The following is a 22,182-nucleotide window of genomic DNA, read 5'->3' on the forward strand; positions in this document are numbered from 1 at the left end:
ATACAATTTCCCCTAGTCATCAAGCAAATGCGATTAAATTTTTGTCTCCTACGCGAATAGGTTTCGCCCACCACATATTACCGCGCGCTTTATGTTGCGCGCGGGAAAAAGTCGCTTTTTTGTTGTATGCTTTTTAACCTGGTGTCTACTAAAAGTAAAAACAGTTTCGAGTACATGAATTATGCCTTTTGTGATGTGAGTCTAAGAGTGTGTGGGATGTTTGTCTCTACTGATAGTACCAAATACCGTGACCGTGGTTAGAAAATTCTTGTTAACAACAGATTTGTTAGTAAGTAGCAGTATCAATCAATCTCGTCCCCTGATCCGTGGACGAAATTGCAGTATCAATCTTAGGAGGGTAACGACCTCATTCCGGGGCTTTTAGGTTTTTACATATATATATAGGAGGAAATCTTCGGGATTTAAAATTCTAAATCACTTTTTGAGTGCGTTCTAGTACAGTCGCGTGCGCGTACATCAGTGACGTCACCGCACCATCCAAGACCTAGTGCCTATTAATCAAGCACCATCCGATACCATCCCATATTAATCTATAAAAGACCTAGTATTTACCACAGATGACGTCATCAAAAAGTAGAATAAGAGGTCCAATATTTTCTAACACAATTCCCTAAAAATCAACGCGGACATCTCAGGGGAATTTCCCTAATGATATTCATCAAAAATCAACGCATGCGCAGTAAAGACAGGGAAAATTCCCTTGGGGGAAATATGTTAATTTTGAGCAAGATGAAATCCTCCGACAATGTAAAAATTCTATGTAATAAAGAGAATGAACACACATACTGTCAAATAATTACGTGATATTGCAAAAGGTCGTATTAACGGGGTATTATAGGCTACGTAAAGCTGAATTATTTAGCTTATTGGAGGAAGACGATATCGTAAACCATGAAAATTGGATCAAGGCCGTTGAAAATAATCCCTATATACTCGAATATGTCCCCAAACAATTTAAAACGCAGGACATGTGCAACAAGGCAGTTGAGGAGGAACCCTTCATGCTAGAGCATCTACTGGATCAATATAAAACGCAGGACATGTGCAACAAGGCTGTTGAAAAAGATCCCGACCTATTGAATGATGTGCCGGACCAGTTCAAGACCCAAGACATGGGGTATAAGGCTGTTGGGGAGTATCCATCCATGCTTTTGGATGTGTCGGATCATATCAAGACGCAAGACATGTGCAACAGGGCCGTTGAAAAGGATCCCCTGGTTCATTAAGGGATCTGTACCCGGCGGGTACAGATGTCCAATATGTAGCTTCGGACCTTGTTAAAAAACTGTATAAAATGGTACTCTGTTACTAGTGCCCTGTAGAACTATGCGACATCGTCAGATGCCCCATGATATACAACCCTCCACAGGTAAGTTCAACAAAATCTGGATTTTTTTATGTGATGCAAAACGTGGCTGCTCATATGGGCGAACATATATATACGAGGGCTACTTTTGTAGTAATGCATGCAGCCTGGTTTATGTGGAAGAGCGGAAGGTGCGTATGACAGCGTGTATGAAATATCGTTGTGGTTGTTGAAAAGGTGTTATAAAGGAAGGCCTGCTCCAGATTGGAGACGCCTCAAAAAACATGGGGGCGATTTGACACAAAAAGAATTCCTGGCCTCAATTGAAAGTTAATAATAAAATGTGTATCAACTGTCAATAAAGTTTGAAAAGTATGATTTTCATGACATTCCTTACCGACATCGGTCTATCCCTACCACTTGTAATCCTAGCATGCATACAAGAATCAGAGAAGGAGGGGTCTAATGAACGAAGAACTAAAGATTTGGAGGATCGTCTTGATGTCCTAAAAAATGAATGAGCATTGTAACGACTGTGAAAGGGTACTCGATGCATATTACAAATGTACCTGCGGACGTAGGTTTGTTGTAAGCGGTAAAATGCTATGCTGGTACTGTTATAATGAGCATATCACGTACAATGGGGGTGGCTGTGCATGTACAATGACATGTAAATCTCTGCAGTCGTTCGAAATATAGAATAAACAAGATGCTACGATTTGAGAATGAGCTTGTCAAACCTAAATTATTCTACTCATTTGCTGCTACCTTCACAGACATCAACGATATCAATGTGGACTACCTGACGATGTTAGATCCCATTCCTGCTAACGGGGCTAAGGATCAACGGTATATAGTAGGATATCAAACACGAGACCTTGTGGTAGCCCTCAGGGTAAAGACACCTAAAATCTGGTCCCCGCATGGAGTCACCCGGTACAACGCAAATGGGCTACCGGCAATGAGTTTCGATTTCGAAGAGTACCCTGATTGGGTTGAGAAGTATCGCCAAATCTAGTCCAAGATTGAAGGGTTGATTTCCGAGCAATTAACGACGGAGCCCGTGAAAAAGGACCGTTATGTGAATGCCAAACTCAAATATAACAAGGATACAATCACAACTAAATTTTACGGTATGCCAGTACCCTACGATGAGCCCTGCCAAGCCAGCGCTATTCTAGCCTTTTCGTCTGTATACGTACAAGGTAAAAACCACTACCCCCAGACACACATCACAGAATGTCGGTATAAAGACTTTTAAGAGGAGTGGTTACTAAGTGAGGATTAAAAAAACATATATTTTATAGGCTCCGAATGACCTATAAAATGTATACAAAATTAAGGCTTATATTCGGGTGGGGACTCTACATAGTGCTTGCATATTGCACAGATTAAAGTTTTTTTAAATTTCGTCTTTCCCCTCCTCTCTACCCTTGGCAACCAACTGGGCTCTCTCCTGTTCGTTGATAGCATTTGCAATCCTGTTAAACCTCTGCCGCTTTTGTTCCTTAAGCAACATGTATTTTTCCTTTTAACGGCTAATCAGGCTATACTCGTGGTCGCTGATTATACCATTTTCCATTGCCTTGCTGATCAGATCTACAATCGAGTTTAGTTTCGCCTCCGCAAGCAGCCTTATACCCCCATGTTTTTTGGATTTAACACGTAGACGTCTTGAAGCGTTCGGAAGACCGGCTTGCCCTATTCCGGCGGCAATCGCGAGTCCCGCCATGGCACAAGCCAGGGGAACCCCCAAAATGCACATTGTGAGACCTCACGTTTTTCTCCTGGTGATATACGTCTGTTAACATGAACTCCAGACGATCGGTTGAACCCTTCAGTGGGAGGTATACAGGACTGTCGAAGGTCCAGGTCAGCATATCTCCCCAGGCGTTTAACTCTTTGGTGGAAAGCAAAGCAAGAATTTTTGATTTCTTCCCATCCAGTAGACAATCATCCTCATCCAGCTGGGGACAAACGAGTCTCAGCCTATGGTAAATGTCGGTCTTATAGTACCCATCATAGTCGCCCTTCATATAATATTTCTTACTAGGCTCGTAGGGTAGGCCTAGAAGCTCTTGTAATTGTCGATTCATCACCACTGAGTACCCCTCGCTGATACAGAGCCTGCAGTAGCCACTTTTCAATACGAAAAGCCTGATCTTGTCCTCTGCCTGGTTATTCACAATAGTTGCAATATCTTCTATCCTGTATAAACCGCTGATGATCTCGATCCGAGTCACTCTCTGGTCAGGCCCCACCTTATGCATGGTAAACTCTGTATTGCTATATAAATTCAGCCCAGGTCTAATAGATATAGATTTTAGAGCTATTTGAGTGTCCTGTCCAAGGTAGTCTTCGAATATAGTAGGCTTTTCGATATCAGTGATGTACAGTTGTTTCATCTCCTTTCTTCTAACAAGAAGGGGAATAAATATATACCAATACAACCATTCTGCAAAGTACAAAAGTAATATGGCCACTTGGTGTAACCAATCTGGAGCATCAGGATCTGTATGTATCGACTAAGTCCCATATTTCAGTGGTCCTGAGTTTACCAAGTATGCCATCAAGGTCCCAACAACCTACCTTGGTGACCCTGTTAATGTGAATTGGAAAGGGCAAGCGTTGGATTAATGGAATATTCAGGTGAACTTCGCCACACACTGTGCAACAACAGCCCTAGGCATATGTGCCAAGCACATGACGGGTTCGGTATCCCTCATAAACAGCTTTAAATCTAACGTTTACTATCATATGCGACTATTCTGGGAAGGATGAAAGTCCCCATGCCTTTTGACGATGGGTTTTCTCAGTATAAAAATCCCTACTCCACCTATGCGCAGGTATGTCATGAGTACGGTGCAGATCCTAATGTCTTGTATAAATTCAAGGCCGTCATGTCGTCATTGACGAATGGTAGATGGTGGCCCCAGGTTGATTGGGACCGGGCAAAATTTATCATGCCGAAAAGTCAAGGTCTAACATCGGAGGGTCTGATCAAGCTGAGTGAGAGCATCAGGGTTTACGTGGTCTTGTTACTGGGATCACAAGCAGGCGCCAAAGCATCCCTAATTGGCTCCAATGCTGACAACTACACGGCAAGGCAAATTCTGGTCCAAAAATTTGAGGCTATGGTCCAACGTCAGGAAAATCATGACATTAACGAGTTCCAAAAAGTACTGCAATATGCCAGGACTCCAGCCTATGGAAACTTTGCCGTAATGCACCACGTGTACATATTGCCCTCCGATATGAATCTGCGTATAGGGAGGATTTTGGGATATAACAACAACATCCTCATAGCCCCTGCTAACGCAATCATCGGCATAAAACTTGACCTGAATAATATGCCTATTGTGCAACATGCCGCACCTCTTATACATACTTTACCACCTACGCCCACAAAGCATACTACATCCCCCCAGGCATACCATACCACCCAAACATATAACACCTATTACACCTCCTATACATACTCCTGATCATACCATACAGCCCATACCATCTATACCTCCCAGGCCCGCAACATCGTCTCCCATACCCGAACAACTCCAACCAAACCAACACGAGGATACCAAGACCCTAATTATAACAGGAGTCGGGATTATCCTGGCCTATATTTGGTTGCAAAAAAAATAGGGCTTATTTAAAATATAGTACGACAAACCCAACAGCGGCAGCGGCTTCCATATACAGATGCTTGGCTGCATATGTAACGATAGTTGACACCACCCTCAGAAGGAACGAGACCACCGTACCGATGACTGCGGGCAATGCAGCCCCTGCTTTACCCGCCAAATATTTAAGAAAATTTCCAAGCCTCTCAAGCACCCCCGGCGCTTTACCCTGTAACAGAGAGTACGATGGTGGAAGCAGAGACCACACTTGCAATGGCAAGGCCCTGCTCCTTGAAGAGTATTTTGAGCTTGTCCAGCAGAGTTTTATGATCCCCAGAGATTTTCAACAGCGTGTCTTTGATGTGTCTCAGTTGGCTTTAAATATCACGGTTAAGCTCCTTCACTTTCTCCTGCAAAACATTCATCTTTTTAATACCCTCTCAAACTTTTCAATGGCTTCCTTCGCACCTTCGTGGATCTCATCATCGGCATCTACCTGATTCTTGATCCTTTTAATACTATCCTCCGAATTTTTAATATTTACATTATACGAGGCTATTTTATTTTCCAGGTTTTTAATATTCCTTTGGTAATTCACGTTCGGTGAATTTACCGGAGAATGAGGTTTCCTCCGTAAGGGTTCCCGCATCGGAGATTGGCGTTTCCTCCGTAAGGGTTTCAACATCATGCATAATTCTCCTGATATTACTAATCGTTTTCATCTGAATTATCTCACCAGAGTCCTCCTCACCCTCATTAACAATAGTATTAACCTCCATTGCAAGCTTCCAGACCACCTCCATCTTGTTGGTTCTAAAACCAAAGTCACGTATGGGTTCTATAAAAGACCCGAGGCTTCGTAAGCCACCACCTCTAACCTTATACATTTTTTTGGTAATATCTTTATAAAAAGACGTTTTCCCTCCACAAGAAAATCTTCATAGGGGATTACATGGACCTCCACCAATTCCATCCTTGGGTCCTTTCTAATTTGGTCATATAATTGATTGACTCTCTAAACTTCCAACTCCCTGCCCGTATCAATACCCGTCATGGTATGTCGTTGTTGCCCCGATGTTGATGGAAGTTGCTGCGTCCCAGGGAGTTGCGTCGATTGTTGGGTATCCCCTTTGTCACCCTTATCGTCCTCATCATGCTTACCAATATCCTCTTCCGGTGTGAATACTGGATTATCAGCCATCTTTATTTACAACATTTTTCCTCCTATAATAGATATGAATGCGTTTGAAACCATACTAGTCCAAGTAACTTCTGGGTATGAAAGGTAGAGACAGAGGGTTAAAATCTCGCATACGCCATCAACCATAAATCAGAACGAGGATCTGTACATTGACATACCCAATATGCCACAAAATGATTTTATATTTCCTGGTAGTCTCAAGCTCCTATTTGATCTGACGCTGACGGGGACCAATACAACAAGAACCTTCGTGTCGAACATAGGGAAAAGTCTGGTGAAAAGCCTACGCATTACCCTAAACGGCAAGGAGGTGCAAAGCATTAGTGATTACAACATTTTAGCCGTATATCAGGATCTCAGGCTACCCAAGTTTGATAGAGACAAGAATCTCATCCTGCATGGTATTAATCCCAACGACAGGACCATTAGGGCCTTACAGGTAAATGCTAGTGATCATGTGGGGACCGATGAAGAAAAAGCAATCGTGGCAGCCTATGGGAACACCTTTTGCATACCCCTAGGCCAAATGTTTGAACTGATCTTCCATTCTACCCGGCGGGACTCTATGACCGCCTCCAATTCATCGTAAATATCGCACCTTACGCCGACGTCATCAAAGATGGAGGGACGGCAGCCTCGGGCAGCACGGCAACCAAGCCGGCTGATGCTTCGTACAAGATCACCAATATCAGATTGGAGTTTAACAAGATCACCCATGAAGGCTTGGCAGGTGCTATGATGTCAAGATATGCAAGACTCGCTTTGCCCTATGAACGAATTTTGAGAATGAAGGTGGTCACCATGAAGACGGCAGATACCAGTTACAACCTCCAGATCGACTCTCCATCAAAATCGTTCAAAGGTGTCCTGGTATTATTCATAAACCCTGGAAAAGTAAAGCCATATGCCGGTGTTAACGAAACGTTTTATAACCCCAAAATCAAAAAGATTAGCGTCACTGTCGAGGGGGAGCCCAAGAACTCTACTCTCACGCAATGTTACCCAAGGATCATCTGGAACAAGTCGTGAACCTCTTTGGAAGCCACGACTCGAACGTCACGATTGGCCAATTTTTTAACGAACGGTACGCGTTGTTCATCGACTTCAGGGCATCCCCTGACAATATTTTGCATGGTAGTGGAAGGCCCCTGCAACGTCTAAGTGATAGCATCACCTTGCATATTACAAAGAAAGCTCATGGAACCGGTGATTTTAAGTGTTATGTGTACTTCCTCAAAGACGAGCAAATGAATATTTTGGATGGTAGGCTAGATCGTGTGGAGTACTGAAATAAAGAGCGACATGGCCACAATAGCTGTGATAGTGGCTGGGGCGGCCATAAACGCCCTTGCATTCAGCGGTTTAAATTATTTATTCAGCAAGCTCTCAGGGCATGGGGCAGCCGAAATTAAACGGCACGACGAGGCCGTTGAAAAGCTCAATACGGCACAGGCCCATTGGATACGGGACCGGCAGGCCAAGCTCGACTGGTTTGCGACAGAAAGAGAGAAGCAACTTAGGGCGGGAAAAAGTTTGAGGGAGCTGGACAATGATATGTATCAATTTTATATTTCCTCAGACAAAAAAAAACCCATAATTGAAGGACTTCTACACCCCTTCAAAAACCCAACAAGATGGGGAATTGGCCTTTGTTGATGGTTCATTGTCCCTGCTGGGCTTTGTAGCTTACAAGTATCTGTAACAACGTGCGTTTTTTAACACGTATAAAAAAAAGACATGTCAAAAGCATCGCATATTATTACAGAGGAGGAAACAAAAAAGCTTGGCAATATCTACTATATCCCAAACAATTTGTGGGTCGGACGGAAAGCCGTCAAATTACTCGCAAAGGAGAGCGGCCTCTTCAAAAAGCTAGTCACTCATTGGTTTAGTAGGCAACTCTTATTTCTCAGGCATATCAAAGGCCCTAAAAAGATCGATTACCTGTATTTCACTATTACGACACCCAATGAAATGCATCAGTTTGATCCGCTGTATATGCCTCACGATAGGTTGTATGGAAACACGTACAAATACATTCTGACGGGATGAAGTGACTTCACGTTATAAGGTAGCGAGGCCCCTAAGAACCAAGAAAGCTGGCGAGGTCGCCGACATGATCAAAGATATCTATAAAGCGGGATCCCTACATTATCCTAAAATCTTCCAATGTGATAATGGTAGCCAGTTTAAGTCAAATGTAATGAAACTACTGGAGGATAAGAGTGTTGAGATCAACCGGGCCACTACGAAGTACCACCATACGTTCACGGCCTTTGTGGAATGCTACAACAAGGTCCTTGCAGAGAGACTATTTAAGCCTCAAGATGCCCAGGAGTTAGCATCCGATGAGAGTAGTACCACCCGGGTCAAACATCTGTATACCACCGTCAAAAGCCTTAATAATACCAAGACTTCTATGATAAACATGAAACCTAACAAGGCTATCAAGCTGGATGAGGTATCGTTCGCAAAAGGCGAGGAATATCCCGGGGAAAAGCCTCCACCTGAGGATGGTCTCTACCTCTAGAGCATGGAGATCAAAAGAGACGAGCCACTGATGCCTTCTGGAGTAAAGATATGTATAGGTTGCACCATATTATGTTGAAGTGTCCCCAGAATATGTTAAAGAGTGGTAATAGGATCTAGCTTCACCAAGGGGTGATGTGGCACCACACCCACTTTTGCATATATTTTTTACTACCTGCAAGGGTAGTAAAAATCGTGCCTATTCCGCAAGTTCCAGGAGTCTTTCATGGGTGTAATTCTCACCAAGCCTAAAATTTCTAACCCTTTCCAGGTTTACTTCAGTACATCCACGTTCCCGGAGCCAGTTGTAATGGACTATAGCATTCGGGGTCTCTGCCAGTACCACGACCTCGCCCTTGTGGTAATCAACGAGTTTATTCCGAATCTTCTGTGCTACAAAGCCTGTTGACTACAGAAGGCAAGGTATTGAAAGGGATCGCCATTACACTTCCGGATGATGACCATGCTATTATCCTTTCCGGGATCTTCAAGGTGAGGCACAGCATGTTGCCGTAGCTCCACAATTTCATTTCCCAACATCACGATTTGACTATCTCTGTCTTCAATTTCATCATTTAATAAGGCAAGGGCCCCATCCCTATCTTCCAGGGCTTGACGCTGCTCCTTAATTACATCTTGTAGTTTTTGGGCACCTGCCCTGGCCAACCATTTAATGACCCCAACAGCTTTTGGCTTTTTTGATCCACGCACAATTTCCAGGGCGCCCTCGAGTGTGACAAAGACATTATGTCCATTTTTCCCTCCTCCCCGCATACCTGATTGGGGGCCCATGGGAGATGCCCCCATTGGACCCCACTATTTCTGACCTGGTTGATATGGATGCCAAAGGTATTGTCATATTTTTTAACTTTTTCAATACCCAGAAACCGTCCCAAGTTGGCGCGTTTAAACATAGGCTGATCTTGGTTGTTCCCGCTCCTGCGTTGAACATAACTTGCGTTGACATCTTTCTAATATATCAACGTAAGCCAGAGGTTTTCGCTGTGCTCAATCCAAAATTTTCCACGTTCTAGGATGTTTAAGCCTTATGTATAGACACGCGTGCTTGGACCTCTTCAATTCAACCTTAACATCATCCCAGTCTGTTATTAGGTTCGTCTCTTCATCGATTAGTCTCATGTCGTTGCGTTCATGTGGGTACCATAAAAACAGGGATTTTTTCTGTCTTCGCAATTTCTTGGGCAAGGCGTTATATGACTGCGTTAGTAGCCAAAGACTGTGTTTGCGATGCCATCCTGAAATAGCAAGCTCAAGCAGGGACTGTCTCCGCTTGTCGAAATCCTCGTTCGCTATACAATCATCGACTACAAACAAGGTGTCCTCGCCCGCTAGTAACGACGACAATTTTGCTACCCATTCAAACAGCTCATTTCCTGGATCTATCAGGAATACATATTCGTCTTTTCATAATGAGGCTCTCTCTAGGTATGTCTTATTCCATCGTAGGGTAGGGCAAAGTATCACGATATTGTGATACTTTGCCCGAAAATGAATACAAGGAACACCCCTCGTATTCATTTTCGAGGAGATTAAAAACACGTTGTGTCTTGCCACAAGACGTCAGGCCGGTGAAGATTGCCGTATGTGGATCTCTTACGACATCCATTTACTAATGTTTGCTCCACCTCCTGTCGTAAACCTTGGGGTACAGGGCACCACAGCACGAACATATCAATACACCCCCATGATTGTTTTCCAATAATCCCCGACAGGCATGGCAGAGCTTAGTCCTTCGAGCCTTGTATTCGAGGGGTGGTGGAGTATATGTTAATTTTCCTTGCAGGCATTGCAGTGCATTGCGATACCTTTCAATGAGCCTTGCCTTCTCCGGGCTATCCCCAATAAGTTCGATATACCGGGGTATAATGTTGTATGTAAAGAGATCATATAAAATCAGATAGTTTTCATCCTGTTGAACACCCTAATTTTCTTATCAATAGCAATGGGATCCAACTCGTGTTCAACATCTTCGATATCTCTATTTGCTACAGCCTGCCTTTCCTTGGTCTTAGCCAGGCAACCTATACGGGCCTTGGTTCGGGAATTGCTCCTTATTTTAAACCTATTAAGCGGTAATATTTGCTTACAGATCCTACAACATTTGATCTCCATTTACTATGGCATACTGTGCCCGTCGTAATGCATTAGTGACGTCGGCAAGTGTCGGCAAATTAAACGTTTCGCCGTACCTGAATCGTACTTTATTATCAACATGTCTCTCATAATTCTCCCAGGTATACCCCTCATTAAACTGGGCATTGATATGATCCTGTAGGAGAATCATTAGTTCGTACAATGGCTGCATGTAAATGTGGCGTTTGGTATTGCCTTTTGATACCCTACTAAGATCAAGGCAGGGAATACAGGTTTTTGTCAGCTGCCCTTTACCCTTAGCCTTGAACTGGTTCAATGGGAGGGTTTTTAAACATTTTTAACACTGCTTGGCCTCCTCTTCCATTATTTTTATTTGTGTTTATGACAAATAAAAATTTCACCAGGCGGTCTATTTTGGAGGTATCAGTGTTTTTTTTTACCACCCTTGCTTAATTGCATAATCGTCGAACAGGATCGCTGCCGTCATATAACCGGCTAGTTTAAGACCATCCACCAGGTCCATCTTAGCCCCGGGTCTTGAAACCCCCGAAGCTTTCTTTGCTCCCATAGCGATCAGGATAGTGTACGAGACAAGCCTGACAGACTCCCATAAAGAGTCAAGAACCATCGTTTCCTTCGTCCCCATATTGCTGTCATCATGCTTACTTGTCATTTATTAAGCATCATTTTTTTTAAAATTTATTGCATGCCGGGGCTCCGGATTAGCCGCCGGCTTATTGGGTTCCCAATTTTTACCTCTGCCAAACATATACCAAACACCTACTCCTAAAGCAATCACAGCTATCGCTCCAACTCTATAGATGTGGACACTGCCCATCAACTTGCTAGAACCTGCCGCAGGTTCCTTATCATCCTGTGAATGTTTTTCGCCCACGTTCTTCTGTAAGTTAGCCTTGTTTTTTCGGTTCCATTCGGCAAGTCTCTTGCCGGCTGCCACACGACCCTCATTTTTCGATGGTTTTGTTGTTACAATCCTCTCCTCTTGTTTTTGTTCTTCTTCACTCATTTTTATTTATAGAACCGTCTCCTCCGTCGTATCCGCCTCCTTCACCACGTTCTCTTTCTTTTTTCCCCATATGACCTGCTACAAGCAGCGGGGCTAAACACATCCCAATATTGCAGTATACGAGGATCCCAAGGTCTGTCATAGAGTCCCTTATAATAGGATCGTCTTCGATATCCTTCCTTACCTCCTGAACACTGTCGATATCCACGAAGTTACTGATTATGCTAGCATATAGGCTGCTAACATGGGTGGAAAAGGCTTTTGCCGTTTTCTCTCCTTTTTCTTGGAGTTCCCGTTGTACGTACTCTGTATGTATCTTGTCGAATGACATGAATGACTTTGGCAGAAGTGCCCTTTGCCTTTGCGTAAAGCCTCCTTTAAAATTTGACGTTTATCGATGGGCTTCTTAATATTTTCATATTCTGCAGAGGCATTGTTGAATACTTGTGCATTGTCGGACATTCCTTTTATTATATGTTGATATCTGAAGAGTATGTAGGCAATCAGGGCATAAGGCATGAGTATGGCTATATACAGACATGCCTCCATTTTATTCCCCTGTGGACGCTAGCGGTAATGGCCTCGGTCAAGCGTCGTAATTTGATCGGATTGTACGGTACGTTTATCGTCTGCCCTGTTGAGTGCTAGCTTGTTCACTTCTTGCGCGTATACCTTATGGCCCTTGTTTTGAATAAGCACTTGTCTTTTGTAGATGTCAACACCCTCACATTGCTTCACACCCTTCGCTTTCCTGTCACCGCCCTCTTTTGTAAGGCCATATAAGCATATAGCTTGGCCCTCAGGGTGATGAATTCAGTCATGATTTTACCACCCAATTCGTCCTTCATCAAGCCTACCAGCTTCTTGTTTTTCCCTATAGGGAGAGACCTTCCATCATTGAGATCATAGGCACTTGTATCGAAGCGTGCCTCAACATCGTTTGCAATATCCTCATAAAAGTCGTGGGTTCGTATACGGTACACAAAGCTGTCCGTATCCATGTAGCAGATCCGCAGCTTGCTACCGTACTTAGGCTGCATGTAGTTATAATGGAATTCATACATTCCATATTTTTGACATATCCAATATAGCTTGGCCTATATATACGGGCTTATTCATCTTGTCCTCGGTCTTGCCCATTTCAACACCTACCAGGTTTTTGCTAAACCTGCTACCACCCTTAAAATTTGGCTTCATTACAAGCTTCATATATTTGTCCCCATTGGTGACCAGCTGGATGTTGCTGTGGTTCCAGATATTCTCCATCGTCTTGCCAAATACACTTAAATTCATGAGTTTATAAAAGTCCTTCTCGAACTCGTTTTTGGCAGCCGTTCTCAACCTTGTGTTGTGATCGATGTACCCTTTCAACCATGCCTTCTGCTTAAACCGGATGACTCTGTGTACTTTTTTGAGCTCAAGGCCATGTTTTATAGCCTCACAAAGTGCTCTGATATGTACCACATATCGACGTTTATCATTCAGATTCGGGACCAGTTTCTCAACCTTATGCACCATCTTGCGTTCGGGTAGGAACGGTAACTCATTATGTTTATCGTGCAGCTCCCTTGGGTAGTCTTTTTCAACCCCTAATATGTACCCATGCTTGTTCCCTTCAACGAGCTTTCTGACCCGCCTTTCGGTGAATGCCTCAACATTCGATACCCATTTAAAGCCATCTGTTGGTAGGTCTTGACGCATCGCCCAGCCGTATAGATTGTTTGCATCCAGATATTGGAGGTAGGAGGACTTTTCATTAGGGTTATACTGATCTCCCATGTACCTATTGTTTGCTTTGGCATATCGGTGTACTGCCTGGGTTATACCTCCTCTTATGCCCTTCTTGAACATCAGCAACATGTCGGATTCGGTGAGAAGCTCTAACCTTATTCCTGTAAATTCCAGGGCTGCTTTTCATGTCAGGCCGGGTGCAGAGTAGAAATGGGCAGGATCAAGGCTGTAGTTTTCCAGGCAGAGGCCCTGAAATGTCTCGAAGACGTCGGCCAATAGCAGGACGTCTATGGTCAGGTAGATATCATGGTAGTCTCCCATGGTGACGTTATCATCCTTCGGGGTAATGACATACCATACCTCTTTTGCATAGGTATAATCCTTGTCGCTGATATCCTTCATATTGAGCTTGCTATAGAAGGCCTTTTTGGGGTAGTTCCAGCTCCTCAAATCGTTGCCATCCATCCATGTACTCATAGGGTACACACCCTTTCTCAGCATCAGCCTGGAGACATCATCCTTGTCGATTAATTTAACCATGGATGGTACGTTTGCCTTTACCCGGTCTCGATTAAGCTGCTTTGTGGTACTCGAGTCTAAATTTTTACACCAAAACGTTGCCATGTTTTCGACATCTATGCTCTGGAATTCTAGGCACGTATCTGCACATTGCTTACATTTCATACCTACGGCGTTTGTTCCAATGAGGTTGCTTGCCAATTTGTCTTGTACTTCTCGCCATCACCATATCCCATACTTCCAAGAGGTACCTTGGTTTTCACGTTGAAACTTGTATATTTCTCCGTGTTCTCGGCGATGCAGCCAATGTCTTGGGTGTCATTCTAACCCAGTTACCTTATGAAGAGATGGGCGTCATACCCACTTAAATTATGGAAAATGACAGGAATGTGGTTAGGTATCCTGTATTTAAGATTACAGATGTTATGCGCCGCACCTCTATATAACCCTGTATAGTGGCAATGGTCCCTCACCTTACGGTTATTCTTGTTGTCATCGAACGGCTTCATACAGATATGGCATTTCGATACCTCGTTGTGATCCCTTTTTAGGATCTCTGCTAGAGGCTTCATGTCCTGCTGTGGGTATGTATTATAGAGACGTTTCACCTCATCCCCCAGATGGTTGACAAAGCGGGTTACACTGTCCTTGCCCCAGTATACCGTTAGGGGTCTGGGGAGTATGTATGGGAGGTGTTGTATGCTTTGTGAGTCTTGTGTTGGTTTCCCTGCAATAGATTCCCATAACCGTGCGTTTGAATGCTGCATAGGTCCCCTTGACCCCCTCCTTTATAGGTTTGAGGACAGCATCAATCGGGCGATTTTTAGACATTTCCTGTTTCTCGAAAATATCCATTACCTCCGGCGTTGGTAGTATGGTTACGGGCCTTACCGGTTTTCGTTTTCCAGCCCTTCTGGGTGGCCTCTGTGGTATGTCTTCCCCAGGTATTAATAGACTCTCGAAATTTGCATAGATAGCAAAGGGTACCTTGAATTGTTGCTGCCCATCCCTATAATATAACCATTTTTCAGCCTCTGTTGCCATTGTAATCTTGACTGCCCCATGATCGATGCAGTACCTATAATGCTTATCCTTCGATTCGGTTGTTGGAAAAGCCTGTAGGCAGTTTAGGCAGAAGTGCATTTTTGCAGTATTTTTGAGGTATCACTACCCAGAAGACTCGAGAGACTTTTGACGGCTACGTAATGTCTCTTTTTATCATTGGTGATAAGCAGCAGGGTCACCACCTTGGCATGCCTGTTATATATTGATCGACGTAGGATGTTGATACTCTTTCCATCTATATAGAGGACGTTTACCGCAATGTCAGGGTTATTCGCCTCAAATTACTTATGCTTTTGGTGCTTGTAGGAAACTCTATACCTTCCCAATTATATTTGCTTACATAGGGTTTCATCTTGGAAATTCTATTTGGGTTCTTCTCTATCTCCCCATGATGGAGTGATGCTATAATGGCTTATTTGAAACACTCCTCATCATCGTTTTTCGGGTTAATAATAGCCTTATAGGATTTGGTACGGTATCAACCAGCCAGTTGTACCATTCCTGCATCTTGGATTTCACGATCGATGGATTTTTTGACATCTCTTGGGTCTCAAAAATATCCATGGCCTCCGGCATTGGTAGTATGGTTACAGGTCTTACCGGCTTTCCTTCTTCGGACCGTCTGGTTGGCCTCTGCGGTACGTCCAATAAGGCAATTAATTCAGCTTTACGTATCCTATAATACCCTGTTAATCTACGACCTTTTGCAATATCACGTAATTGTTTGACAGTATGTGTGTTCATTCTCTTTATTATATAGAATTTTTACATTGTCGGAGGATTTCATCTTGCTCAAAACTTTACTGCGCATGCGTTGATTTTTGATGAATATCATTAGGGAAATTCCCCTGAGATGTGCGCGTTGATTTTTAGGGAATTGTGTTAGAAAATATTGGACCTCTTATTCTACTTTTTAATGACGTCATCTGTGGTGAATACTAGGTCTTATGTAGATTAATATGGGATGGTATCGGATGGTGCTGGATTAGTAGGGACTAAGTCTTGGATGGTGCGGTGAAATAACTGATGTACGCCCACGCGACTGTGCTAGAAAATACATTTCCCTATCTCTCGTCGTAGTAAACGCCAGATGTTAATTCACGCCTACTGACTAGTGCTTGCACTGCGATATTGTATCTGTTCGCCTTTTATTTCGATCATCGCGCGCTTTGGTAAGTCAAATCATCTATCTTTTATGTCGGAGAATGACGAATCCCCTCTTACAGCGGGAAATTGCAAATTTATGTCTATACCAGGTATTATTTTAATAAAATACGAAAATCAACGGTGAAATCCACTATTAAAACGCAATATACGCCTTGTGGTGGTATTAATGTGGTTCTTTCCAGCATTTAAAGTTCTTCAAAGCAGTTGGTTAACTGCTTTGTAGAGCTTACAATATTTAGCTTTGTATTCTTGACTGCCGATCACTGCTCCTTCCTAGATGTTTTTTCTCTTTTTTCTTTATCAATCCGTTGTAATACTGTTTTTCACTATCAACCATGTGTTTTTAGGTTGTGGATTATATCCAATATACCAATAGCTGTTCATTTTCCATTACTGTTATTTCATCAGCAAAACCAACCATTTGATCTTAAAGCTCTTGTTTCCTTCGCTAAAGTTATATGCTTTCATTTATCGTTTTTATTCATTCTACTCAGTAGCAGAAAAAACATGGGAATATTGACAGCTAGGTCTTAAGCTTTTAGTCTTGTATAGAGTTGTAACTATCTAGAGGAGATGCTCGTTTTGAAACTCACTTCACTGTTTCAGTTACGGATAGGTAATGGTGGACTAAGTACCCAGGGTGTTTGTTGTGAGCGAAGTCTAAAGGTTGATATAAATATTGATAAAATTTGGGGTTTAGAATCTATACGTGGTAGAACCAATGATTATCCAGAAGCAGCTGAGTATGAAAGAGATTTACAATGCGCAATTTTAACTCACACGCCAACTTGAAGGAGGGGTGAACAGCCGCGAACACAGCTACTAATTAAAAATTTATGATACCAGAGTTAATTTTAGAGAGCAGATCCGTTATTTTGTGGCTGCACAAAATAACGAAAAATTGTTTGCTTCTTCTTTAATGCTAATTGGTTTTAATAAAGTTTTGCACCAAACTGCTAAACAGCGCCGGAATGATGAAAGCTGCAGGATGTTGGATTCAATGTTCAATCCCTCTTTAATTTATGATATTTCAATCTCGATCCCTGGCCTGTAGCGATTTTTTATAGAAAAAACGTTACAAGCCCTGGGATCGAGGTTGATGATATTTTTGATAAAAACCAAGGATAAATAAAGTTATCGATACTGACAATCTCGTTCCCAGGGCTTCTTTTTCTCCTTCTGATATGTGGCTGGCGCGCCAGCACGCATATCAGAAAGGGAAAAAGAAGCCCTGGGGACGAGATTGCGATACTGAAAGTGCTATTTGTTTTTTTCTAATACCTTATCCCTTTGAATACGCACCCGTGTTTGACTAAATCCTTTTTTTGCAAAAAATAATAATTAGCTTTTAAAATTTAAAGTTGCAAATTGCTTTTATTATCCATATCTGATGATTGCGAGAACGGATGTTAAAATAAATTTCATCCTCATACGCAGGGTTTCATGTTTGATGCCAAAAGTTTGACGACTAACAAGTTTCTTTGCCGCGGTTTTCTCCTCAGCAATAGTAAAAAAGGTTAGAACCCAGCTGGGAGAACAAGACAATTCTGGTCAAAATTACTGGTTGAATTCAGGAAAATCCATCTAAGTACAGCTAAGATTTCCCAATCTTGTCCCCAGAGAGTGCTTTTCTTTTTTCTTCCTGGATAGGATCGATATGTTGTGGCACAAACTCATTTTCGCCCTTAGAGCTCTTTAAGATAAACTTTAATCTTAAAGAACTCTAGAGACAAGAATGCCACAAACTTTCAAACAAAAAGCGCTGGGAATGATATTGCTATAGGATCTTTTTTGGCGCCCGATACTTATTTTTTAAGTCTTTCGCACCGCGTTATAATTTTAAAATAAAAATGGCGGCTATAGAGCGATAGTGATTTATATTTTGTGTTTTTTTAACCTCAAAAATTTCAGGGATAGACCCTGCCAGTTGTTTCCAGGAGGAACCACAAAGGCGGTTCTAGAGTGTGCTACAAATATTTTCTTTGTGAAGTTTCTGCCAATGTGCATGTTTTTAATTTAAGATTAAGGTGATGCACGCCCAAGGTGTAGCTTCACGTGTGTTTGATTGGAAAAGATAGATTGTATATAGATGTTCTTGCGCACTCCTTTTCCTGGTCCATCTGCGAGTTGATTTTAAAAGTAATGCAGGACTCTGCTGAGGCTTGTGCATTTTTTTGAACTCTCAAGCCATTGCATAAGTGCTGTGGTCTATAATTCCATTTACAACAGCTTTTTTTTGTGGTGAATGCTGTCATTATATTCTCATGCAAAGTAAAGAGGATGAATTCACACTGATAGTCCCTGGGATGACAAATACAGGGTTTGAACCAATGACCTTTTACACTACCACTTGGCTACCATTAAACTATGCTGTCATGCATTCTTTGAAATTCTGATGGATTTATTTTTATTTATAGAATTAATAAAACACGCCACTGTTTAATACAAAATGGAAGGTATGCCAAAATTTGTGTTGTATTGTTTGTGTTGTGCTGTATTGTATTGTCTTGTGTTTGTATTGTCTTATATGATTTACCATAAAGTATGTTAAAAGTCTTTGTAAAAATGGCCATTCTTCGGACATGCATGTTTGAATAAAATATCCATGTTCTTTACTCTATATTTGATTTAATTTAGGCTTTAACCCATTGCCGGAAGAGGAACAAATAAGATTAAAGCTGCAGCGGGAAAGAAATAACAAGATCAGTAAGATCATGGGTGATTATTTGCTGAGAGGTTACAAAATGTTGGGTACCACATGCAACAAATGTCAGGTGTGTATTTTTCATATTTTTTATTGTGTGATTATTGACGAACGACAAACTTCTGAAGATCTAGTGTGTATAAATCATTCCAAGTGAGCAAAATGTATGGGTTGAATTCCACAATTTTAATTATGGAATTTTAAAGGAAAATAACCAATTTTTTATCTTTAGCCTTCTTTTAGACCATAAATTTAAGCAAAGTTACGAGTATTTTATTTTACTGATAGTGTTTTTGTAAGTACATAGCTTAAAAGTAGCAATAGGAGAAGCACCAATCATTTTAAGTTATTTTTAATTAATTTTTTGTGTTTTGAAGATCAAATGGGACAAAACGGCCAGTCTTTTGTTGAAGCTTAAAGAACGATGATTTTTATGTTTAGACAATATTGTTGAAAGATAGGCAAGGTGAAGATTATTGTATAGGTTGTGTAGAAGTGGATGTGCCTGATGTCACCCAAGTACACACAACACGACAAATGACCAGTTAGTAAAATTGTTTTTTAGTGAGAGTTTTTTTAGTAAATAGTTTAACCAATATATGTTGAATTGAAGATTCTTTTGGAAAAATATTTGCAACTAAATGATGTGGGGTAAAACTGCAGGTTCACGCAAAAATAACAGAATACAAGCGAACATTATTATTAACTTAAGGCCAAGATTTCAGTTTTTATGCATTTATATTTTTCCTATAGACCAAAGACAAAATAATTTAAATGACCAAGGCACGGAAGAAAATAACTTAAACGGTCGAGGCACGGAAGTAAGTATGGTTGGAGTTGATTCTCAGATGATGGAGACGTCTATTAAGACTATACAACAACAAATACAATGGACAAATGATAGTTTATCAAGACCAGAATTAAGTCTAGAACACAGAACACAACTGGTGATGCACATGAAAACGTGTTATGAAACTTTAACTTTTCTTATGAAGAGCAACACGAATTAAATTGACGCTGATGGAACAAAGATGATGTGCTAAGAGAATGTGTTAAATCTTTTGTAAATATACAATATAAGAGAACTCAGTTTAATCTTTTGTTGTAATTCTCCAATTTCAAAACACAAAAAGAATTATAGTCGCAGTGCCGTAACCACCCCCACCCCCAATAATTTTTCCAAATTAAAAAAGAAAGAAAGACAGAAAGAAAGAAAGAAAGTCATTCAGGAATATTCGGATTCTTCCCATAGATCATTATTATGAGAATCACTGAATATTTTAAGGGGTTGGAAAAGTTCAAATGCGATTTTAATTTTTTAAAAGTGCCAGCACACCTAAAATTTCTAGTGTTCTTATCATCTTTTAGATATTGTAATCGTGTGATGTAAATACGTATCTCTTTCTATCTTTTAGTTTCTAATAGAAATTTCTATCTAAATTTTGATGCGAATTAAACAATGGTACAGAAACTTCTCACCCAAAATAAATTTCCAACACATTTAATTCATTTTTTGTCAGTGTTGGTGCCAAACTAGCCTCAAAATGTTTTTCTGACACTGCTAATGTTAATCCACCTGCTAGCGGACACGATTTTCGGTGGGCTCGTATTGAGACCAAAAGTGTTGAAAAAATAATTAGTTTACTAAAACTTAATAAAGCTACAGGCTTGGATGGAATTGGTTCTCGACTGCTAAAAGCAGGTTCGTCAGTTTTAAGTATTCATTTATCAAGTCTTTCCAACATGATGTCTCTGATTTAATTCTTACTGAACTCGACTAACAAAACTTTGTTTGTGCTGTGCTCATTGACCTTAAAAAAGCTTTTGACACTGTTGATCATAAAATTTTGTTAAAAAACTATGGTGTTTTGGCATCAGAGATGCTGCCTTTGACTGGTTCGAGTCCTACTTAACGGGCCGAATGTAGCTGACTCTTGTAAACGACCCAGGATCAGCTTCATTCTGCTTCATGAAGACGCTTTTGCGGTGCCGCAGGGATCTGTGTTGGGGCCCCTGCTCTTTCTTTTGTATATTGATGACTTAAAATCTGTCATCAATTCAAACTACCACCATCTATATGCAGATGATACAATAATTATTTCGTCTCATAAAAACTTGGATACCCTTGTCTCCCAGGTCGAGTTAGAAATTTCGCAAGTCGACTTCTGGCTGAATAATAACAAAATGACTATTAATAAGGACAAAACTGAAACAATTTTTTGCGGCAACCACAGCCAGTTAAAAAAAGTCGAGAACAAAACGATCAACTATATGGGTATTCCTTTAAAGAGGCGCGAAACGTTAAATATCTTGGGGTAACATTTGATAAAAAAATGCAATGGGAAGAGCACATTAATGACATAAATAGAAAATACTAATTAAATATTCTAAAATTAGAACCATTGCATCCTGTTTAACACCTCACACAAAAAACCTTTTAATTAATGCACTTGTCATGCCTATTTCAACTACTGCTCCTTGGCATGGGCTTGTGGCACCCAAGGTATATTGGGAAAACTAGAAAAAAACTGTGTTTGTACCTTTCTTGGAAAAAAGAGGGAATATTCATTGAATAATTTGCTCATCAAAAACGATGCCATATTAGTTTTCAAGGTCGTGAATCACATTGTTCTGATCACATGCGCTCAAAATTCATCATCAAACAAGAGGAGCTTCGAAAAACAATTTCACACTTTCCTTGGTGAACACGGAATTTGACAAAAAAGCCTTCCTAAAAGCTGCAAAAATGGGGAATAATCTTCCAGACCAAGTGAACTGTAATGGAAGTCTGCTTTTGTTTAAGACTTCCATTTATAATGTATTTGGCAAATTCTAATCAGATCATTTTTTAACTTTTTAATTTTTAATTTCGTTTTTTTACTCTTTTTTTTTTTAATTTTCACAGATTATAAATGTTACTATGTTTGATTGAGCTGAGGCAGTCTAACGTTTATCATTTTTTGTTTTTTTTTTGTTCTAATGACCCCCAGTTGAAACAAACCACTAACTATAGGTTTTTGTGATTTTCTGGGCTAGCCACTTTAAATATTTATTATCATTATTATTTTTTTTAATGCAGTGATTTTTAACATTGAACCATGAGATCGTTGACGTCTGGAAGGGTATTTTCCGACAATCTAGAGATGTAAAATCTAGCAATTTGCTTCTCGGCACCCA

The 22,182-nt window shown here is 41.1% G+C and overlaps 1 protein-coding gene across 1 annotated transcript; it reads left to right on the plus strand.

Annotated features, from left to right (window-relative positions):
- The first annotated feature begins 3,874 nt into the window (after positions 1-3,874).
- On the plus strand, positions 3,875-20,176 carry LOC130657175 (protein ZNRD2-like). Its single transcript, XM_057460140.1, has 5 exons — positions 3,875-3,884; positions 18,717-18,757; positions 18,939-19,075; positions 19,447-19,549; positions 19,759-20,176. The coding sequence occupies exons 2-5, from the start codon at positions 18,751-18,753 to the stop codon at positions 20,013-20,015; spliced, it is 504 nt and encodes a 167-aa protein (XP_057316123.1). The 5' UTR covers positions 3,875-3,884; positions 18,717-18,750; the 3' UTR covers positions 20,016-20,176.
- The last annotated feature ends 2,006 nt before the right edge of the window (positions 20,177-22,182 follow it).

Source organism: Hydractinia symbiolongicarpus, chromosome 9 (genome assembly GCF_029227915.1).
Source record: "Hydractinia symbiolongicarpus strain clone_291-10 chromosome 9, HSymV2.1, whole genome shotgun sequence".
NCBI lineage: Eukaryota > Metazoa > Cnidaria > Hydrozoa > Anthoathecata > Hydractiniidae > Hydractinia > Hydractinia symbiolongicarpus.